At 40.6% G+C, this 22,067-nt stretch overlaps 1 protein-coding gene and 1 long non-coding RNA gene across 13 annotated transcripts in view; one reads left to right on the top strand and one right to left on the bottom strand.

The window, feature by feature from the left end:
* MYLK (myosin light chain kinase) overlaps positions 1-22,067 on the bottom strand; it is a 191,623-nt gene that overhangs the window by 131,726 nt on the left and 37,830 nt on the right. For 7 of the 11 annotated variants that reach the window (XM_083404939.1, XM_083404942.1, XM_083404929.1 and 4 more), the window contains exon 2: positions 3,917-4,089. The exons of 3 other annotated variants lie outside the window; for them this stretch is intronic. In XM_083404939.1, coding sequence (XP_083261065.1) covers positions 3,917-4,081 — 165 coding nt within the window. In that variant the 5' untranslated portion in view covers positions 4,082-4,089. Of the gene's footprint in view, positions 1-3,916; positions 4,090-11,085; positions 11,214-22,067 lie in introns of those variants that run through there. One more of the 11 variants, XM_083404937.1, reaches the window with a different exon arrangement.
* LOC310665004 lies at positions 9,252-21,801 on the top strand. Of its 2 annotated transcripts, none has more exons than XR_014505141.1 (3): positions 9,252-9,454; positions 16,727-16,844; positions 21,330-21,801. It is a non-coding gene; the product is annotated as an uncharacterized lncRNA (long non-coding RNA). The 2 variants fall into 2 exon arrangements; XR_014505142.1 differs by lacking the exon at positions 9,252-9,454 and adding an exon at positions 10,190-10,600 and having other exon boundaries at positions 21,330-21,782.

Genomic DNA, 22,067 nt, shown 5'->3' with positions numbered 1-22,067 from the left:
AGTTTGTAAACCAAGGTACCACTGTACTGGACTTCCATAAGGCAACTTACCATGGTTCTGTCATCTAAAATATCAGCAGTAAGAATTTCCCAATATCAAGGAAGCAGACGGGCCATAGCTAAAAACCTTGTGTCTCTTGTGGAAGTCATTTTTGCACTTTCATATCCACTGATCTAATTTGTATGTAACACTAAACTGTGGTTTAGCATTACATGCATGAGCCTCAGGGTCATGAGCTCCCCCCTTCCTTATTCTGCACAGTTACAAAGAGCTCAGAAGCATATTATTATTATTTATTAAATTTCTATACTGCCCTGCATCCTAGGATCACAGGACGGTTTACAATATAGAAACACAAAAATAACATAGGAACAAATGAAAACAGTAACTCCCCGCCCCCAGGGGCCAGGATTTAGGGAGAGACAACATCATGTTCTACATGGAATAACACAAAACATTTCCTTTTATTGTTAGTAAATTTATAGAGAAATTTCTTAAAGAAGAAAAAGACACACTACACATCTTGCTTTAAAAAGAAACTATCTATGTTATCAGAAAGATTGTAGGTTTTTGCTTTTTAAAAAAGATACACAGTATTTTGTTCTTCACCTCTACTTCAGTTGCCCTGGATTTATGAGGTCACTTTCTTAAGCATTTTTCTTCTCTTTCAAGTTCTGCTTCCATGCAAATTATTTTGTCATATACTGTACACTGGGAAAAATAACAGAGATCTGATTCTGTGGGATTTTTATCATCAGGTTTTTTAAAATGAGAATATAAGATCTTTACAATATCAACTTTATATCCTGCCTTGGAGTCTCAAAATGTTTGTTCTTTCTGATAACATAAATTCCAGTACGGAAGAGTTCTTTGAAGAAAATCTCCTGTCTAGCCATTTTTGTTTTAGCCCAAGTACAGTTTAATATTTATATTGTGTGATTAAGCCAAGTATCAGTAACCATCCATCAAAGCATCTGCTCCTTATTTTTCTGATAGAAAACTTTATATAGCTATAGGTACTGTAACAGCTGTACTTCGGTAAATGCTATCAATCAAATTAAAAACAAACTTGGTCAAATGTGGCAATCCCAAGTCAAAATCCCACCTTAGACATAGTCACACCTGGTCTTTCCATACAGGCAGAGTAAGCAAATAGCACACAGAGAGCAAGTTATGTTTTTTTTTAAATTCCCCCACATAAACAGAAATCCAATAGAGCAAGCAAAGATCTGGGCTTGAAGCCTTTGTGCTGATCTGTTACTGCAGATCCCATCTGCATTATACATTTGAAGCATTATTAGACCACTTTAAGTAGTCAAAGATATCTAACCTTGCTCAAGAGTTAGCAAGGGCTACCAAACAATGGAGCTAGTGGAAAACTCCCCCCCCCCCCAATTTAAGTAATTTTCCCCTCCCATTTTGAGCACTGGATGACACAATGTTTGGTAGGTTCCTCCCCACACAACCATATGAAGAGGTGTTTGTGGGGAAATCAGGAAGCTGCAGAAGGGGGAAGGACGAAAATCACTGTATGAGCTTGCCTTCTATTTGCACAGCTCTGGATACAACCCAGTGTTTTATGGACTTGCTGTTTTAAAATTCTTAGCAGCCCTGAGAAGTTTTACCTGAAGAACAGCAATCATCAAATAAATAAAAGTAAATATGGAAAACCCCAGACCTCCATTCAATAAAACGGAAACAAAATATTTGGAAGACATTCCATTAATGTCAAATGGAACTAATTTCCACATAGTTATCAGAGGAGTGAATCCAATAGGCCATTGTACAAGTGAAACAACTTCCGCTCACAAAGCAGAACAGGTTGGGGAACTCCTACAGCTGATGGGGGGGGGCGTACAGGGGCATATAGAGAGTAGGAAAGGTACTTAGGTTGTGATGGTGAAAGTCATTGGGCTCCTGCAATGATTTGGTTGGCTACAACACAGTTTGAGCTAATATTTTAGCAGGAAATATCAGCTGCAGCTTGCTTGAAAAGCAAAGTGTTGGTGGATATTGCCCCCCCCCCCCCGAAATTAAATATATTTTATTCAGACTTTCTGAAACATACAATATTTTTCACCCTATAGGGCGCACCGGCCCATAGGGCGCACTTGTTTTTTTTGGAGGGGGGGGGGGGATAAAGAAAAAATATATATCCCCCCCCCCGAGCCCCAAAGAGCAAAGAAGCCATGACAGCGAGCGGGATGGATCCCGCTAGCTGTCTTGGCTTCGTTTTTAGCCTCAGGGCTGGGGGTCCGGGAGCGATGGCAATGTTGCGCTCAACCTCGACATCGCTCCCGGAGCTTGCCGGGCTGGGGGCGGGGGAAGCCCGAGCTTCCCCCGACCCCAGCCCCCAGAACGCCATCGCTCCTGGAGCTTGCTGCTATCCGAAGCCCGGGGAGCGTGGCACTGTAGCCCGCTATGCACCCCAGGCTTCGGGCTGCAAGCACCTATTCACAAGCTTGCGGCGCCCAGCGAGAACTCCCACCGGGCTCTGCGGGCTTGCGGATAGCTGCCATAAGCCCGGGGTGCACAGTGCTGCACTCCCCGGGCTTCGGGCTGCAGGAAGCTATCCGCAAGCCTTCGGAGCCCACGGGAGTTCCCGCCGGGCTCCGCAGGCTTGCGGATAGCTTCCTGAAGGTGTGCACCGACCCCTCTCGCTCTCCAGGCTTCAGCGAAAGCCTGCATTCACCCCATAGGAAGCACACACATTTCCCCTTCATTTTTGGAGGGGGGAAAGTGCGTCCTATAGGGCGAAAAATACAGTAATTCTGGACTAGATACTATTCCTAAAGACTTGCTCTTCGTCTTCAAGTGTAGAGGCATCTGTGGCAAACTGAAACAGGGCACATTTATTAACAGTAGAACCTGCCAATGTATAGCCCAGGTGAAATGCATGCAACTAGAGCTCTTAGTTGAAATATATACCCCATTCAGTTATTAAAAGGGACTTCTCTCTTGTTGCTGCTGCAATATTGAAAGAGATGTTGTTTTGAACAGCACATACACAATGTTATGTCTTGGACAATTTAGGATACAAAGGTGTGATTGCAAAACCTACTAAAACAAAAAAATCCAAAATGTAAAATAATGACTCCATCTGTACATATCATGGAAAGGTTGTGTAACTTTTATGGGGAATATCATCAGGGGGAAAAGCTGCATTGCTAGTAGTTTCAGACAGGTATTTTAAAACAAATTTAAGTTGGCCTCTGATTAGCCATGAAGTTCACTGGATGACACTGGACCAGCCACTGTCTGTACCTACATGTTTTCAATCTACAAAAGCAGAGAATTAAACTTGTATAGTGGTAAATTACCCATGATGACAAACCCTCATATGGCAAAATATGTTGGTACATATATTTCCAAAGAACAGGAATGCAAAGCATAATACTCAAGCGTTGGGATCAGTAGTGTAGTAGTTATCACTCTAGACTCTAACTAGGAATACCCTATCTGAGCCTAGCCTACCTCAAATGCTTATTACAGTGTAGGTGTAGGTAATGCACATTTGTGGCTGCCACATCGAGCTCAATGGAAGAAGGATGGGATACAAACGTAAACATTAAAGTACCATATAGTGAACAGCCTACTATTTCACATACTGGTGGGGCTCATTTTGAGCTGCTCATAACGGATTGTAGACAATCGTATTATTTTTTACACATATGTTTAATTCAAGGAAGAGACACCTTTAGGTCATTTCAGATTGTGCACCAAAGGCTCTTGCCAGGTAAATGATTAATTCAGAATGGCTGTTTTCCAATTTCTCAAGTGCACAACACTGGTGAATAGTACTCCTGCTGAGTACTTTTTTCCTGCTGTGAACATGTCCCTCCATGTTCCTGATTCAACTTGGGATACTTTCTTGTCCCCCTTTGCCCCAAGCACCCACCCAGAAAGCTTGCCTTACCTTTCCTTCAAACCTGGCCGTGCTTCCAAGTGGCACCCGGATATTCCTTGGAGGTAAAGTAAACGCCGGTGCTTCTGTTGGAGCAGGAGACTTTAGAGAGGAGTGGTCCAGGGTCAAGGTGGCTTTGGAGATCCTTGTAGTCGTTACCAGTTTCACATCCCCCATGTTAAGACCTTTAAAAGCAGATGAAAAACAAGGAAGTACAAATGCCAGTTATTACTTCTATAGGGGCACTGTCAAACCACAGAGAAAATTAAATTAAATACCCAAGTCTTATTTATTTCAGAGGGAGAAGCAAGTAGGATAAAAGCTGAAAACAGGCAATTGTTTCTCAGAACACTGAAGTGTTAAATCTCTTTCATCCAAATCAGTGCAAATTAAACGTGGTCAACTTTTGCAGTATTATGCCCAATAAGAAGACATTAAACCTATAGGAAAAAGGACACGCTCTGGAAACCCCTTGGCTGCAAGAACAATGAGAATTTTTTTAAAAAAAGAAACCGAACACATAAAATAATTGATCCCTCTTTGTGTGTGAAAAACTGGAGGAATAACTAAGCTAAAGCAACTATGAAATAATAACCACAAGAGCTTAATGGGAAAGGGGTGGAGGGGAATCCAGCAACCTGAAAACTACTTGCATCAGTAATAAATAAATACAATCGTCTAGACGAAAAGTGTGGTTTTAAAGATGGACTGTCTCCATTTATATGGCTTTTCCAGGACAGGACAGACAAGAATTAACTGTACTATAAACAATTTTGCAACAGCAAGCCTCACAATGGAGAAGGGAAATGAACCAAAAGCCTAGAATTATGCCTACAGTAGTTGTGCCTTTTCTTTTCACTGATTATACAAACTGATTTCACAAAATGTGATGGCAAATCATCAGCAAAGGAGTTTCAGAAACAACTATGCAGCTGCATTTGGAAAGCTGCAGATTATTTTTTCTCTGTGATTTTTAATGTCTGCTAGGTCAAAGTCATAGTGATCCCATACCAGCCACTGAATCCCCTTATAAATCTCCACACAATCAAATACAGCTTTTGCCTTGCTGTGGCACTACTCGTCAACAATATGAATTATAGACCCCACTGAACCTTGCTCTGACTTGCTTTTTATTCTTGTTGCTCTCAGACTCATTCAGTCCCTACATCTACTTGTTGGTCCCTCAAGTGTCTTGCAACAGCTATTTCCAAATTTTAGTAATGCAATTCTTAAATTCTGCACTGACTTCAAGGCTCTCTTGCCTTTTGCAAGCAGGGGAATCTAGGCCTACTAGAAGAAAGGCTGCTAAAATATTTTTTGATGAAGATTTTCTCCACAGTAAGAGCAGGAGGAATCTATTTTAAAAAAGGAAAACAGAGGTTAAAATGTTTAAAACATGCAATACCACACAAATTAAGCTTTTTGGCCACCTGGGTGACTAAGCAGCTGAATATCTACCTGCCAGCAAAGCAGACACACTTTTTATATTCAGGTATGTAATGGCCACTGCCCCAAGTGCCTCTAGCAACTTTCATGATTCTCAGAGTGGATTAACGATCATTCCCTCTTCACAAGGAATCTGGGAACAGTAGCTCTGTGAGGGGGATAGGGGCCGCAGCACCATTAACAAACTTCAGTTCCCAGAATTCTTTGGTGGAAACCGTAACTTTTTAAAAATGGGATCAGTGTTTTAAATATATGGTGTGTGAATGTGGCCTTATCCAGGTGACACTGAATGTCAACATCAAGGATGCGGGCCAAATCCAGCCCCCTGAGGCCTCTCTACCTAGCCCTCAGAGCTCTCCCAAGGCTACCACCCTCTCAAGCCCTGCCTTGTTCCAGTGTGTTTTTGCCTAACTCAAATGTGTCCTTGAACTTTGATAATTCTGCTTGCTTGCTTGCTTGCTTGCTTGCTTGGAAGTTAGAAGGAGATGTGTGAGAGTATACAGATTAGCTTACTGTACAAATTTAACATTTATGTTCATTGCTTCATCCAATTTTGCCAGTTTTGGCCCTTTGAAGGTTTCCCACAAGGGAATGGGAACCTCGAGCTGAAAACTGTTTTCTACCTCAATACTGTACAACGTCATTAAAAAGGGTAAGTGATGAATTTTTAATGAACAAGACTTATGTAACGATTAAAAGAAAAGGTGGGGGTCTCTGGCATGTTACATGTCCAATACTTTCAGAAATGTATGTGAAACAGGAAGCGACACCTCTGTCCTCATCTGCTGACATTTATAAGGCAATAGCCACGAACACAAAAAATAATCATCAACAACTTTGTGCAGTTGTAGGCAATTATCAATTTATTAGGGAAAGGACAAAAGCACTAGTTCACAGGGAGGAAAAATGTGGACCTTAAGTCAAGAAATTAATTTCCCTTCTTGTTTTTCCAGTAAAATAAAAGTCTGAGATCACAGTTGGATCCCATTCATGAGACTGTCCCAAGAAAAGTAGACAATCCACTTTGATTTTTTCACACATATAATTGTTTTCAAAAGTCACAGTACAATTACTAAACATTACCTAGTCTATTCTGCCCTGTGCAGTAACAAAACCTAGAGAACCTTGCAGCTGAGCAATCAGAGCCTCTGTTTCCCCCTATCTGAATGTGCACACACACAACTATAGCTCCAGTGCTTTTCTCCAAGCTATCGCATGCCTTGTCATGAGGAATGCCAGGGGCTCCACAACCACAGGTTGTTAATGCTAAGTTATTACAGAGGTGACACTAGGGTGAGGACAAGCATGCTAAAGGCTGGAATGCCGGAATGGGATAGAATCTGGCTTACAGGAAGGAATGCATAAAGGCACCTGGATTCCATTTTCAAGTTGTCCATGAGCGCTCTAAAATCTAGGTAAAAGATTGCTACCCTCCACCCACCAGCTGCTAACTGAAAAATTCAGTGCATTACCCACACCTGAGAAAGAAAAATATTTTCATCCATAAGCCTAAAGGTAAAGGGACCACTGACCATTAGGTCCAGTCGTGGCCGACTCTGGGGTTGCGGTGCTCATCTTGCTTTATTGGCCGAGGGAGCAGCGTACAGCTTCTGGGTCATGTGGCCAGCATGACTAAGCCGCTTCTGGCAAACCAGAGCAGCACACGGAAACACCGTTTACCTTCCCACCAGAGCAGTACCTATTTATCTACTTGCACTTCGTGCTTTTGAACTGCTAAGTTGGCAGGAGCAGGGACCGAGCAACGGGAGCTCACCCCACCGCGGGGATTCACACTGCCAACCTTCCAATTGGCAAGTCCCAGGCTCTGTGGTTTAACCCACAGCGCCACCCGCGTCCCTATCCATAAGCCTACCTGCACCCTATAAGCATAGCACCCTAGGACCTTCAATGGATGAAATATCAGTAATACAGCATAAAGGTGTCTTTTAGTGGATAAAAACTCTGGAGTCTTCTGTAATGCATACTCATGTCCATAATTTTAAAGTAAGAGGGTGAGAGGAACTTCACATGAGAAGGCTTATATTCCAGTCTTCCACTCTGCCATGTCTGTTTTTCTTAAGAAATCATATTCCAAGGTTTAGCCATCCCCACAAATGTAATGCAGTCACTTTCATGACAGCATATCCATCACGGCGGATGTAAAGTGAGATGGAGACTTGCCAAAGGCCTCATGTCTCGTATTCCAGTTCCTCTTTTCTTTTTAAGGAATGCTAATCTGTTTTCTTTATTAATTGAAGAGACCCCACAGTTCTATACTATGCTATTATTCCTACTATTCATATTTTGTAGTCTTAAATCAGGAACAATTACTCCTCAATTGCCAAAATAGATGTTATTTTAATAATGATATAAACAGCAGCTGAGGGAGGGGTTTATTTTCAGAAAGAAAATGGTATGGGGCGGAAGAGTTAGATCTCCTCTGCTACGGCTGCTTTTGGTAAGGGAAAAGGTGTCAGAAATCCCAAATAAGGGATTCAAATGTGCTACAGTGGTACCTCGGGTTACATATGCTTCAGGTTACAGACTCCACTAACCCAGAAATAGTACCTCGGGTTAAGAACTTTGCTTCAGGATGAGAACAGAAATCATGCTACGGCGGCACGGTGGCAGCAGGAGGCCCCATTAGCTAAAGTGGTGCTACAGGTTAAGAACAGTTTCAGGTTAAGAACGGACCTCTGGAACGAATTAAGTACTTAACCCGAGGTACCACTGTACTGAAGTAATGCCTACAGTTCTAAAGCAGGCAATTCTTAAGGGAAACTTTAAATGTATATCACCAGTCCAGAACATTCATATTTGCAGTAGACACAGCAGAGTTACTAAAACCAGGGCACAGTCTCTTAATGCATGTCCAAGGCACATGATGCTGCAGTCATAGTGAAGCTAAGCAGTCTGAACAACTTAGCTGGGACTCCATGAAGGGTCACCTGGAGTTCTAACGTGGAAGCGTCATAAAATGGGAAATGTAACATGGGTACTAGGCTTTAAAATAAAGAAAATCCAAGAGTAAACTGCTTCAGAAAATCTAGTTTAAAAACATCTGACCCCCTATCTACTCGGTATTTGATATGGATGGAGACAGTATTTTTAACCTCCAACAGGTATGGAAAACTGATTTGAACATAGAATTTGAAGATGATGTTTGGAAAGCTTACTGGAATAAACCTATAATCACTAAAGCATCTAAACAAATTCAAGAAGGTATGATAAAGGTTGTCTACAGATGATACACAACGTTCGAAACTCCCATTCTTTTAGGCAGGAAATTTCATTAATGTGAGCAGTTTCTGAGCTCTGGGTGCAGTACTATGCCTAATATTTCAGATTAAAACTGGCACTGCTGGAAGGAAAGGAGTACATTTTTCTGGCTCCCCACTTCCAGCCGCAGTTTTGTAGTCTTCAGATGAGGATTAGACCATGTGAAAAATTTACAAACATTTTAGCTGCAGTTCATTCATTTTCAGCTTTGTATTCTTTTTATGAAAAGTGTGTTTAGATACTTGGTTGCAGTGCCCATAACTTACATTTAAGGTGCCATTTAGCTTCTAGCTTTCATATCTCAGTTTCTAACACTGATGGTACATTATGCCTGTACGCATAATGTACCATCAGTACATTACTCCACCATTATGCTAGAGAGGTTGCTTAATCCCTAGCACAGATTTACATATGTGGTGGACTTGCTCAAAATTTAATTATGAATCCACAATTGGCACTCTTAAACCATTTTTGTTGAAAGCAAAACCCAGGGCCTGCTAGAAAGGAAGTTACAGGGCAATATAAGCAATTTCTGTGAAACGAGAGTGAGTGTGGTGTGACCACCTTGTATATTTTTCCTGGTATTGAGAAATGTTCCCTATTGCCATTAGAAGCAACAACATAAATGGCTGTAGATGTGTAAAATCAACACTGTATGATATCCACAATCAGGACCAGAAAGAAAAATGTAGCTGATGTCCCATAGTAAGCATTGTGACACACTCAGTGAAGATGGGAGCAGGGCAACATGACTGGTTTGATTTAATCTTGGCCATTCCCTGCCTAAAACAACAAAGAATTCAGGGATTCTCTACATGTGTTAAGGTAAAATATAAACCCACAAGGACTCTTGATAGTGAAGCTCCCTGTGACAACTTATTCCCTCATCTAGGTGTAAATTAAAGCTGGGGCATGATGGAAATGAAAACCGTACTTTTATTAAGTAGCACTCAAAGAGGGATAAAAAGCATGGAAGTGTCACAATTAAAGGCACAGTACTTATTTTCTGTCAAAAATGCTGTTTCAGGTTGAAAGAATAACTTTACTTTTAATTATCCACAACAGACGTGTTTCTATCAAAATTATCTCCTCCTAGAATGGGGCTTCCCACTTTTACTCTTCCTGTAAAAACACCTCTATCCCCTTTTGGGGACCTTTTCCTCAGAAAATTAAACAGATTTATCCTGCCTGCCAAATCTCTAAGCGTACCTAGCTGCTTCCGTAGCCAGGCCCTATCTGCTAGCGAAACTTCCAATTTTCTATTTGCCATCCACATTCTTCCCTGGTTGGCCATTTCTCCTGCCTGTCATAATTTGGTTAATGGCCTCCAGGATGAGAGACCATCACAAGCATACGGTTGTTGCGGGTGTTGTTTGTTTGTTGTGGCCATAACTCCCACCCCAAAGCAGCTATTTTGGGACAAGCGTTCCCACCTTCACAAAATTCATAATACGGCCATAACTCCCACCCCAAAGCAGCTATTTTGGGACAAGCGTTCCCACCTTCACAAAATTCATAATACGGCCACTGTTCCAAACAGACTGACAACCCCAACCACTGTTCCAAACAGACTGACAACCCCTGAACTAGACATTCTTTAAATAGCAGATTATTCCCTCACAGCAGCTCTTTAGATAACCCTATCTTCAAGCAAAAACTACATTAACTATAATTACATTGCTGAATATGGCACAACATCCACACAAAAAGATAAAAAATACAGATGCACAACATAATCCTTTCTAAAAAGAACACAGATCCTTACAAATTCTCACACTATGAGCCATAATCTTTCTAATACCGAGACAAGCTGAACGCATTTCAAGCATTTTCTGTCAGGAAAATGCAGCCCAGCCCCACTGCCTTCACACCCTCCCCTCACTTTCGGCCTCTCTACATGCAGAAATAAAGGAAGGAAACGAAAAGATTAAGTCATAACTAGCTGCTCTCACCATAAATTTGTGGCAGGAGGTAAATATGTACTGTCGGCTTCCTACATAGCTGTTTGATTACATTAGGTTTCCTTTGCCCCAGTCAGAAAAAGAGGTGAAAGACGGAACTTAGATGCAGCCAGTGTTTACAGCTTAAATTTATATTATATATTATTATTATTATCATCATCATTATTATACTTCATTCCACAGCACTGCAATGTGGATTTTTGCTGCTGTTTTGTATTGTTCCTTAATAATGGGAAATAAAAGCACACTGGTTGTTGCTTGTATATATGTAACTACTGTATTTCACATTTTAAAATGTTGATAACAAAATCCAGTAAGTCCCTGCTTGGCCCAAACATATATTAGAAAACTTGGCAAAAATGTTGCTAGAAATTTTATTATCCTGGTTCCTTTACACCCACAAGGTAGGACGACTAGTTGCAAAAGGGACAAGAATACCTCTACCTTTAACAATGGGAAAGACAAAAGCATTTCAGCTGCTTTAGCTTCACTCACCTCTGTATGACAAGCTGCATGCAGCTTTCAAAAATTTCCCACTTCCACACAACTGTAAGGGTACAGGAGGAGCCTTAGCTTGCCTTGGCTTATTGAGAGAGCCAGCGTAATCTGCTCAGCTGCAGAGCAAAAAGGAATCAAGTGCTCTGAGATTAGAAGATATCTGGAGGGGTGGCCCATCCCATTTAGCTACCAAAGGCAAAACAGGAAATGCTGCCTTCTGCTCCCCCACTGTATCCCCCCACTTCTGACAGTCACACCCCAGTTCTTGCTGAGCTTGATGGGAGTCAGGGTGCCCCTCAGAGCACTGCTGCCCACTAGGCTTCTCTGCCCATGGGTAGGGGAGACGAACGGCAACACCGCACATCTCCCCCTTGGTGGTGGAGCGATGCCTTTGCACTTCTGCCATCTGAGGTGGGCACTTCATCCTGCCTTATGTGTGTGCCATCTCTACTAATCTGACACTCCACCCTCTGACTCTTAAAGAAGCATCCGTTCCCCAATTAGGATTGCCAGTAAATACAATCATTCTTAAAAGATGCACTTTTAAACATTTGCCTCATAAAAAGTACCCCGACATTGTAAATGATTCCAGGCTCTCTTTTGAGGCATACCAAACGCCCATCTTCTCTCTGCCGCAATCCCTTCTTAGCACACTTCTTTATGCTAATCAGCCAAACAATTAAGTGTTGCACTACTTTAGGTAAGGTCAAATGACTGCCACCTGGTGCATTGTCCGCCTAAGCTCTATTTTGTACAGCTCTACTAGGATTAGTAACAAGGAAAGGCTCCCCTCGCAAAATTTGTGTGGTTTATTACAGTGCAACCTCAAGAAAGCCACCTTCTTTCCCTCCCTCTGGACTGCAATATAAAATGTCATTAAGAACATTTACTACTACAGTTGCTAGCTATAACCTGGAGATTTGTCTTTTATCTATAAAACTGCTGCTGAATCAAGGGACACAACAATCTCTCAATTATTTTTCCTCAGCTCTTCAACATGCCAGATTCATACATAGATTTAGAGGGATAGGAAGAATCTCCAAGTTGCAACACTATTAACCACTTCAGAGGTTTTTATGGAGCTATAGCAGAAGAATTTACAACTTGCTTTCGAGTAACATGTCTGTAAGGAAGGTGCAACGCCATAACACATCCTGCCAGTGTTAGGGTGACAGCCTTGTGGAAATGCATATTTATTTATTTTTCAAAAAAAAAAAAAAGGAATTATATAGCTGACAAGTAATAATAAAAGTTGTAGGAAGGGCTTTGAAAGCATGTTTTCATCCATGTTTGTAAAAACTCAGAATGAAGCAAGTTAAGTAGTCTTTGGTGCAATTTCAGGGCCCTTGTTAGGAATCAACCATTATACATACAGATGTATGCACTGTATTATAATCTTTCTAAGAATCTAGTGGTCTCGTGCACAGACCCCATCACTCTTCAGAGAGCAGAGTTGTAGTCTAGGAATGCAGCTATACATACCTGTCAATTCCGTGCTTTGGCAGAGACACAGTTGATTTTAAAAGTAGCCTTGTGCCAAGTCTATCAGGCGCCACCACTCTTTTCATCTCCAATTTTCAATTTTAGATACCATTTTTTAACATGGCTGCACATGCACAGACTTTTTTTAAAAAAGGAAATAAATGTAGGTAAACAAAGGTGGTTATACCCAATGGGGCTGAAGAGCAACAGAACTCTTTCTTTGTGTTTCTAATTGGAAACCGTAGCGGGTATGGCTACACTGCCCATGGCTTCCTAAAGAACTTATTTTCTTGCTCAATCTTATGTTGTAATTGTATTCCCTGGGAGTAAGTTTTATTGAATTCAAGGACTTACTTCTGAGTAGACAATGGCATGCATAAGAACTCCACTATTAATATCTCTCTGCCAAGCCTGAAGAGGTTAAGATATTGCTGGATTTTTAAGTGCAAATTACATGGATGTATTAATGTTGATTAAACCACTGAGTTCTACATATAGGGCAAAGTAGGTCCACTGAAATTATTGGGCCTACTTAGTCATGTTCATTCATTTCAATGGGTCTATTCCAAATAACACTTAGGGCTCATCCACACTTTGCTCCATGTTTCTAGGCACAGGTCTGGGCTTTCCATGTCCGTGTCCAAGCACTTTTCTTTTCCCCACCACTTCCCCCATGAAAGCAAACAGCAAGTCAAAGAAAACCTGAATGGCTGTTTGCTCCAATTCAGTGGTGCAGACTGGGTTTCCTGGGGAAAGTGGCAGGGCAAAAAGAAAAAGGAAAAGCTCTTGGACAAGGACTGGGAAAGTGTGGGCCTGGGCCTGGGAAGCACAGGGCAAAAAGGAAGTGGGGGTGAGCCTTTAGCTGAATACTACCCAGCTGAATAGTACTGTAAATGAATTTTAAACCAGGACATCCTTGCATGCCTAATCTGAAACAGCAGATTAGGAAGTAGCAAATCAAGTATTGACCAAAGAGGAGGAAAAGAGTACAGCTGTAAGCTTTAAAATAATTTTTAAAAGAGCAGATAAAATGTGAAGCACACAGCACATTTTTAAGGCAATCTTCTATACTCAAGAGCTATTTTATAAAAGCAGAATGGAAATTGAAACAAGTGGGAGATCCATATGGTAAGCAGAACATGAGAATCCAGAGGAAAGTGAGGAGGGAATCATAGGCATTTGTGGTGGCAAATACTCCAGCTGCATCAGAAACATATGTTATGATTCTACACCATGACAGAAGGAGGAAACAATCTGTAGATATTACAGGGCAATTTAAGTCTTAGTGATTATGCCGGATGTCCCATCTTATAACACATAGAATTTATTCTTAACTAAGGAAAGGCCCATTGAATACACACTGCTGGTTTTGGTTCTGTGTAGCTTCAGTCCTCCTTCTCCCAATACCATTTACCAGTTCCAGACTGCCTCCCTTCATGCAGTCTTTCCCAAGCAAACACCTGAGTTTCATGGGAAACTTTGCATTGGTTCCTTTTGTCTCACCACAAAGTTAGATGTCATTTGAGATGGGATGGAAAATAGGCAACATTCCTTCAGTGCATTAATTTCTGCTTGTTGGTTACAGCAGCTATCTTGCTACCATTATGGTAGAGTACTGTCATTCTCATTTTTACAAACCACAATTCTCATTTTTACAGACCACAAAATGAGGTTTAGGGTGCTTCTGGACTAAGCAAGGTGCATGATTTCTCAAAAGTAAGGCCACAGAGATCAGTGTGATTAACTATAAAGCGAGAGTGGGAGAATCTCAATTTCAGGTTATCTCATTTTCCAGTCTTTGCATTAAAAAAAAAATCCTCACGAAAATTTATCAGCATTTTAGTGTGAGTTTCTCCTAATACACATTTTTCTATGCAATTTGCCCTGATATCACATTTTTGCAAAGCAATTTCCCCTAATTTAATGCAATTTTGTGTATTATTTCCACTAATATATGAACACTTTACGGCGGTTATAAGCATTTCTGTACATATTCCTTCGCCGGAGAACTGCATTGCAAAATTCAAAGAAGTGTGAATTTCAAAAGATGGCTGTGTTTCAGAGTATGAATTTGGTTAGCCTTGCCTTTGAGTGGAAACAAATTGAATTTCTCCTCCATCAGGTACATGTTTTCTAAGTGGCAATTCCACTCACACTTATTTTGAAGTAAGCCCTGGAGAACCTATTCCAAGTAAATGTGCGGAGAATTGAGCCATAGGTACCTCAGCATAGTAGCTGAAAACCTGGTAGTAAAATAGGCAATATCTTAAAGAAATAGTACCTGTCATGACAGCAGTTTGGGAGCTATTGCTAGAATGGTAGAAATGAACTAAAAGCAAGCAGCACAGTTGACCTGACTTGTTCAGGCATATAAAACCATCAAACACCAGTTTTATATCTCTTTAACCATCAGAGTCTCTCCCAAAGTCTACTGGAAATTGTTAGTTGAGTGAAATGCGAAGTTTCCTAGGACAAGGGAATGACTATGAAACTAGCTTTAGTCTCTTGTGCAGATATGCTTTGGATGCCTAGCATGTGTCTCAACATATTGGTTAAAAGAAAAATGCACTGAGATTACTAAGGAAATCACACCTCTGGAAGTCCCTTTGAAGAAAGCAACAACAACAACAAAAAAGAAGCCTCGCTAAACAAAATATCTGAACTTAAGGCTCTTTGGCTCAAAAATAATGCTATGTGTTGTAGACACTTAGGGTGACCAAATGAAAAAGAGGTCAGCACTCCTGCACTGTTAACTAATATGCTGCCATTTCAACAGGTGTAGCTTCAACAACCACTGTTAAAGGTGCAGGGATCCTGTCTCTTCATCAGCTGCCTTCCCTAGACAGAATGGACTTTGCAGGGCTGCATGAGTCCCAAAGTATGTGACAAACCAAATTCTCCAGTGGACAGGCCAGCTGGTTTCACAGTGAGTACACATGAAGGTGCAATGAAGGATAGAAGTGAAAAGGGTAAAACTAACCCACAGATTCTTTACCTCTCCACAGGCACTCTCTTTTTTCTCCCAACCAAAAACACTTCCTGTACTAAAGCTGTGCGTGAAATATTGCAGGGAGGATTCTACTCTCCTCACCCATGTTGCTTTAAAAAATGCATCTCCTGCTTCTTCTCCCTCCAAGGATTGGGATATATTAATGTCTAAATGCCCAGATTTGTTGCCTTCCCATATAGTTCTGTCCTGACAGCTGGGGGGTGGGGTGCAAACTGAGAGCATTTAAATTCCAACTACACTATGTTAAGCCCAGTTGTTGTGTACAGACATGTAATGTCTGCAACTGCAAGCATCTCACTGCCATTTTTCATTATTGTAGAGAAAACTCACAAAGCAGGAACAACCTAAGTTTTGCTAAATCTCCTTATTATAAAGGCATCCACCTAGAAAATATAATCCAACTCCTTAAAAAATCAACAATTATTTTACCGTAAATGTCAGTTGCATGTTGTCTGAATATCTGATTTTAGAGAACTAACCCTCAACACAGGATCTTTTACTTGGAGCTTGGAGCCTTACAGCAATTCTGTAATTCACCCAATATGACTACTTGCACTTACCTCCATGTGCCATTACCCAGTTCATCTTGGGAAAAGATTCTTTGTCAGGATATTGTGTGATCTCAGCTATATTTAAGAAAAGGGGAAGCTTCCTGAAGAAACTTGAAGTTTCCTGTGTTTAAAGAGCTAATTTCATTTCCAACAGTTCTTGTAAGGTACATATATTCAAAACAAGTCAATGCCAGGCAGATAACAGCACAGCAGGAGGACCAGTCTTTCTTGAACAAACTGAAATTTGCCACTGAGTATAGACTTGTTTTCAGCCTTGTAGTCAATGACTGTAAGCTCCATAAACTGCTTTAATAATAGCACCACTAAGCTCTTAAATAGCACTTTCTACCCAACCCAGGGCCTTAAAGCCCTTTACACACAATAATGGATTAAACCTCTCAATGCCAGTTGAAAGCATGCAGGGGGAAGGCATTGCAACCTGCATTTCAAAGATATGGAAACCATGGGCAAGCTGAGCTCTAGCATCACACTAGGGTACCCAAGTAAAAATGAAGGCATCTTTAACTGTGTTGATAGCCTTTAGGTACATATATCTGTTCCTTTGTGCAAAAAGATGTTTCCGTTTGCTCTATAGGACTTAAGAGATCACATGGAACCAATTTGAGATGCCCCTGGACACATTCTGGAGCAACGTCTGGAAGGCTGGCAGTGCATTTCTACCTATATCTGATCTCACTGGAACTAAGCCTAAGGTATGTCATGCTCATCTGATAGCTATATGCAGGTAACCAGGTCAGGAGACTGGGTCACAGCACTGAAATAGTATCTAAGACCAATTGCTCAAGGTCATCATCACCTTTTTTGACCAAGGCAAGGCTCCCACCCTCACCTCCTTTCAAATAAGTCATCGTAACCAGTTTCCATATTAGGAAGCATACTAGGTTGTGACTACTGGCTACCCACCTACCAAGTGTCATTCTCCACTAGAATAGTTGCACTTACGATGCTGCCAAGTTTGACAGACAATTCACAAGGACAAGTTTCTCCACATAAAGATGTATACAGTACAGGCAACTCGCATCATAACATGAGGGCTTGGTTCCAAGAGTTGTGCTTATAGGTGTAAATTGTGTACAGCCAGAATTACCCTTGCAGCTGTCCCACAGTAAGCCAGCTTGCCTTCTATAAGACAATCTCCCCACCCTAACCCTAAAACCACTGCAAGAGTTGCTTCTTTTGTCAGTAAAGACTTAACTATCAGATATGTGCCTTCCGTAGTTGGGGTGGGCCAGGGCAATACATCTCTGCAGGCAAACAAAGAGGGCATGGAGCAAGCCAGTGAGGGAGGTGGCCCAGGTAGTCCCAAGAACCTGCCTTGGATTAAGGCATAGGTTCTGCCCCTAGATGCACATACTACATCCTTTTATCACTGGGCTCCCCATCCTGCTGGGTTTAAGGGACTTCTCAACCCAAGTTCACCAGCAACAGCACACAATTTCTGGCTATGGACAGAGATTGAAGCTCCCATATCAACCCACCCTAATTCATCTCTACTTCAGTTAATTTGTTATCTGTTTTGCCAAGAATACACCTGTCTAATTAAGAACTCCATATATGTTAGTACAATAAGTTTTAACTTCACAAGTTGTAAGTAACTAGCAAGGTTGGTCCCCAAAGAGTTTTGAATCTGTTTTATATCCTTCCTTCATTCTGTGGGCCCAATGCATTCTTTTCACCAAAGGGTCACCATTCAAGTAAGGCAGGGCTTCTCAAAGGCTTTAAACAACAGAAGCGATGTCCAGATGTTTCCAGTAAAGCCATAGGTTAGATGTAGCAGGGCAGATTGTTCAGAAGCAACATTAACAGGGCCTCTTCTGTTCTTTTGAATTTTGGATTCTGGACGTGACAGACAACACATAAGATGAGCTTTGTTCTGATAAAGTGGGGGATACAGATACATAAGGATGATAAAAGAGTTCAAGGAATAGATTTGGAATGCTTGGGTTTTGCAATCTGAAGCTTTTCTAGACAGCTGCTGAACAGAGTTAAGTCCCTGATACTGATGAAATTTAACATTTTACAAAATAATCGTGACTGTGGTTTTCCGCACTCCACTGCAGAAAGATGGGTTACAAGTGCTAGTCTGAGTTTTTGGGATTGTGAAACCAATTTAAATGGGATTGTTTCACTTTATTCAATTAGGTTTCACTACATTTCACTCCCAAATCAAAATTCTGTATCCCAGAAACCCAGTTTCCACAATCAGAACAAAGTTATGCTCATTGTTATGAATTGTTAGAAGATTTCATTTTTGAAATGAAATTTCATTTTCATTTTTTTGCTTATTTATTTAGCAACAGCAGTAATTTTGACTTTCATATATATTCCAGAATTATTTGCAAGGCAGGGTAGGTAGCAAGGAGGCAGAGATAATTGGAGACACACACAGGGAATACTAACAGACGAGGGGAAAGTTTGCAATGCCTTATTGCCCTACTAGCCAATAATGCCATAAGCTAATGCCAGAGGTGGGATTCAAGATGACCTTAACAGATTGGAGAACTGGGCCAAAACTAACAAAATGAATTTCAGTTGGGATAAATGTAAGGTTCTACACTTAGGCAGAAAGAAACAGCTGCATAAATATAAGATGGGGGCATCTGGCTTGCCAGCAGTACATGTGAAAAGGCTCTAGGGCTCTTTGTAGACCACATGCCTAAACAGTGTGATGCAGCAGCAAAAAAAGTTCTGTAACCCCTTTTTGACTTATTGCTGATTTTAATTTTCTTTTGAATTTTTTAATTCTTGTTTTTAATTGTTTTTATTGCTAATTTAATGTTACATTCTTTTTGTAAACTACTTAGAGGTTTTTTTAACAGTCAAGCGGTATATAAATCTTGCTAAATAAATAAACTAGACTCTGGACGTACAGACACGGTGAGCAGAGTCTGGACACACACTAAGTCGCTTCCTGCTCTTCATTGAAGTTTCAAAGGTGAAAGATTCTACAACTATCTCAGGCTGCTTTTCACACAACTAAACTGCTCTTATGACAAGTAGATGTTTAATATCCACTGTGAGCCTTTCGTCCCGCAGCTTAAGCCAATTTGCTTGTTGCCTTTTCCATAGCAGAAAGAGTAAACAAAAGTTTTCCCTTCTTCTTCCTAACACCCTTTTTCATGTTAGATAACTGTCAACATTTCCATTCAATCTTTTTGGTCGTAGCAAAAGCTCCACGCTTCCTGCAACTCCTCCCCACTTGCCTTCTAGACACGTCTTCTTCAACCTGGTGCCCACTCCAGATGTTGTTGGACTCCAGCTCCCATCAGCCCCTGCCAACATGACCAATGGTCAGGGATGATGAGAGCTGTAGTTCAAAACACCTTGAGGGCATCAGGTTGGAGAAGACTGCTTGTCATTCCTCTGGGTTTCCACTGAATTCTTTCCCATTTGTCAATTGTGATGCCTAGTTTTAATTTGTCTAGTTATCAAATAAAATCCTGCTTGATAGGATACTGAAATATATAGTGAAAGTAAAATTACAGAATATGTCTTCAATATTATATAACTTGCATTGAAATTATGTTACCTTTTAATAGAAAAATATTTTTAAATAAATATCAAGATGCATATTTACTAGAGAACCACCTTGTCATGTCATATGACAATTTTAACTTTCAGATCAATGAACAGAACAATCCTATGCATGTTTTATCCAGCAAAGTCAATGAGTTTTACTCCCTACTAAGTGTGTTTAGGGTCGCAGCCAAATATTTATTCCCCCCCTCAAAGCTATTACCTAATCTATTGGTTGTGCTAATTAATCATTAACTGCTCATACTTCATGGAGGTGACCAACTCCTGGGAAAGTATGAAAAAATCAATGAAAGTTACTATGAATCCCAGTGAAAAAGGCCTGCCCACCTACCAACTGCACTATAGTTGAGAGAAAGATATTTGCATAAGAAATGTTTGTATCTTGACAGGAGAAAGAGAAGATACACAAAATAGCAAGACCCGTGGACTCTTAATACCTTGCAGTATAAGTGCCAGACAAACTCGTTTAAATGAGCTAAAGAAGGTCATGCATTCCTAATTTTGATCACTTAGGTCAACAGGTTAGAATAAGAACCGAGACAGGTATGCATGCTGACATCATTATGGTAGGGATGTTCCTGCAATTCATTTATCAAAGGGCTAGTTCTGAGTGGCTTTGAAGAGACCATATGTATCACTGTGTCACAGTGGGAAATTGGTTTCTTGTCCATTACTGCAAGTTTTCCCCCCTCCTTCTACACTGCATGGCTGTTTTCCTTTACTAATGTTTCCTGCTTAAACCGATGTAGTACAAATTGCTATAAAGTTACCCTGAGAGACCAATTTGCAGTAAAAATCATCTTATTGTTTACCAATATGATGTAAGAACACCAGTAAGAGGTACAAATACGTATTTATATAAAGGCATTTCTGTAGATATATTTATATAAATATAGGTGCTATCAATAAGCATAGATGTGCATGATAAACCATGCAGAGTGAGAAATTCTAAGCAAGGTGGTGATCACACTCACCTCACTTTCTATAACGCCTTCTACAAGCATTGTAACCTTGCTATTTTGTGTATCGATAGACCTTTTCTAAAAGCATATGATGGCCAAGGACGTGTTGCTCAGTACTGATTATATTAGCCACAGCTACCTCAATACTTTGCCAAACAGTACCCGGCTGCCTTGCCAAAATCACAGCTAAATGGCGACAAAGCCAATGGGAACAATCCCCATTGGCCTTAGATTGCCTTTAGATCAGAGCCTTGGCAAGGATTGTTAAGTATGTGTGTTGTGAGATTCTACCGTTAGGCACTAGCCATAATAATACTTTCCACATCTGTGGAAATTAGACACTTTTTGGAAAGTGTTTCCCTTCCACTGAATATGTTTTGACCAAAAGCTTTGCAAACTCTCATCATTTCAATTTCAAACTACGAAGCCATTTTACCCAAGAGCTCTGTTAGGGAGAGGGGGATAATACTCAAATAGGACTTAGTCACTCTTGATACAGAAATGAAGCAGATAATCCTTAAAGGTGGTTTCCTGTTGCAACCCGGGGAGGGAGGGTGTTCTCTAAAGGCAGGTAATCCTTACTGTTTAAAGTTTGAATTAAACATTTTTGCAGTACTGTATAAGCATACAATTAAAGGGATTGTTTTCCTTGACTTTTCTTATGATACACTACACCAGCCCCCAACAAATTGAGCAACACATTCAAAAGGGGTCAGGAACCAGAGAGGATGCCAGAAGAACTCTGCACGATATACTTAAGATAGAACATGTCATTCACCAGACAAAACGGCGTTTATTTCAACAGATCAAATGAGACAAGCCAAGAAACCCTTCAAATATCTCCAGGAGAAACACATCTGTTATCCCACATGCATAAAGAATCTACTTGCATATTGTTCACGTTACATCTTCCTCTGAACTTGACGCAGGTCATTTTGAAACTATGCACTAAATAAAATACAAGTTTCCGAGATACAGACAAGGGCGTAATTTTGACCACATGTTTGCCAGGAATGCCAAGTCCTTAAAAAGGTGTTGCTGTTGTGTGTGTTTTTTAATGTTAACTAAACAGAAATTGCTCTCTATCTTTTTTAAAGAATATCATAAGTTAAAGTGCTATTCACCCATAATAAAAATAGACAGCTTCAAATACAAACTGTAGCTGTTTATCTCAATTTTATAAAGCAATTGTGTCAATAAATACTAAGTAGAAAATTTAAAATTTGAGGCAGATTTACCACTCCTAACTCCTAGTGAGGCAGGCTGCGTTCCTATTAATATGCCTTTTTAGGGTAACCTCTCCCCCTCCCTTAATGCTGTTTTTCACCAGCAATTGATATTTAGTGGCATATACTGCCTCAGAACATGGAGCAATGGGAGGAATCACAGAACGATGGTAGAGCACATGCTTTACAT

The sequence above is a fragment of the Podarcis tiliguerta genome, assembly GCF_965153285.1.
Source record: "Podarcis tiliguerta genome assembly, chromosome: 1".
Taxonomy (NCBI): domain Eukaryota; kingdom Metazoa; phylum Chordata; class Lepidosauria; order Squamata; family Lacertidae; genus Podarcis; species Podarcis tiliguerta.
Note: the sequence above shows the minus strand (reverse complement) of the source record. Positions and strands in the feature narration are given on the sequence as shown.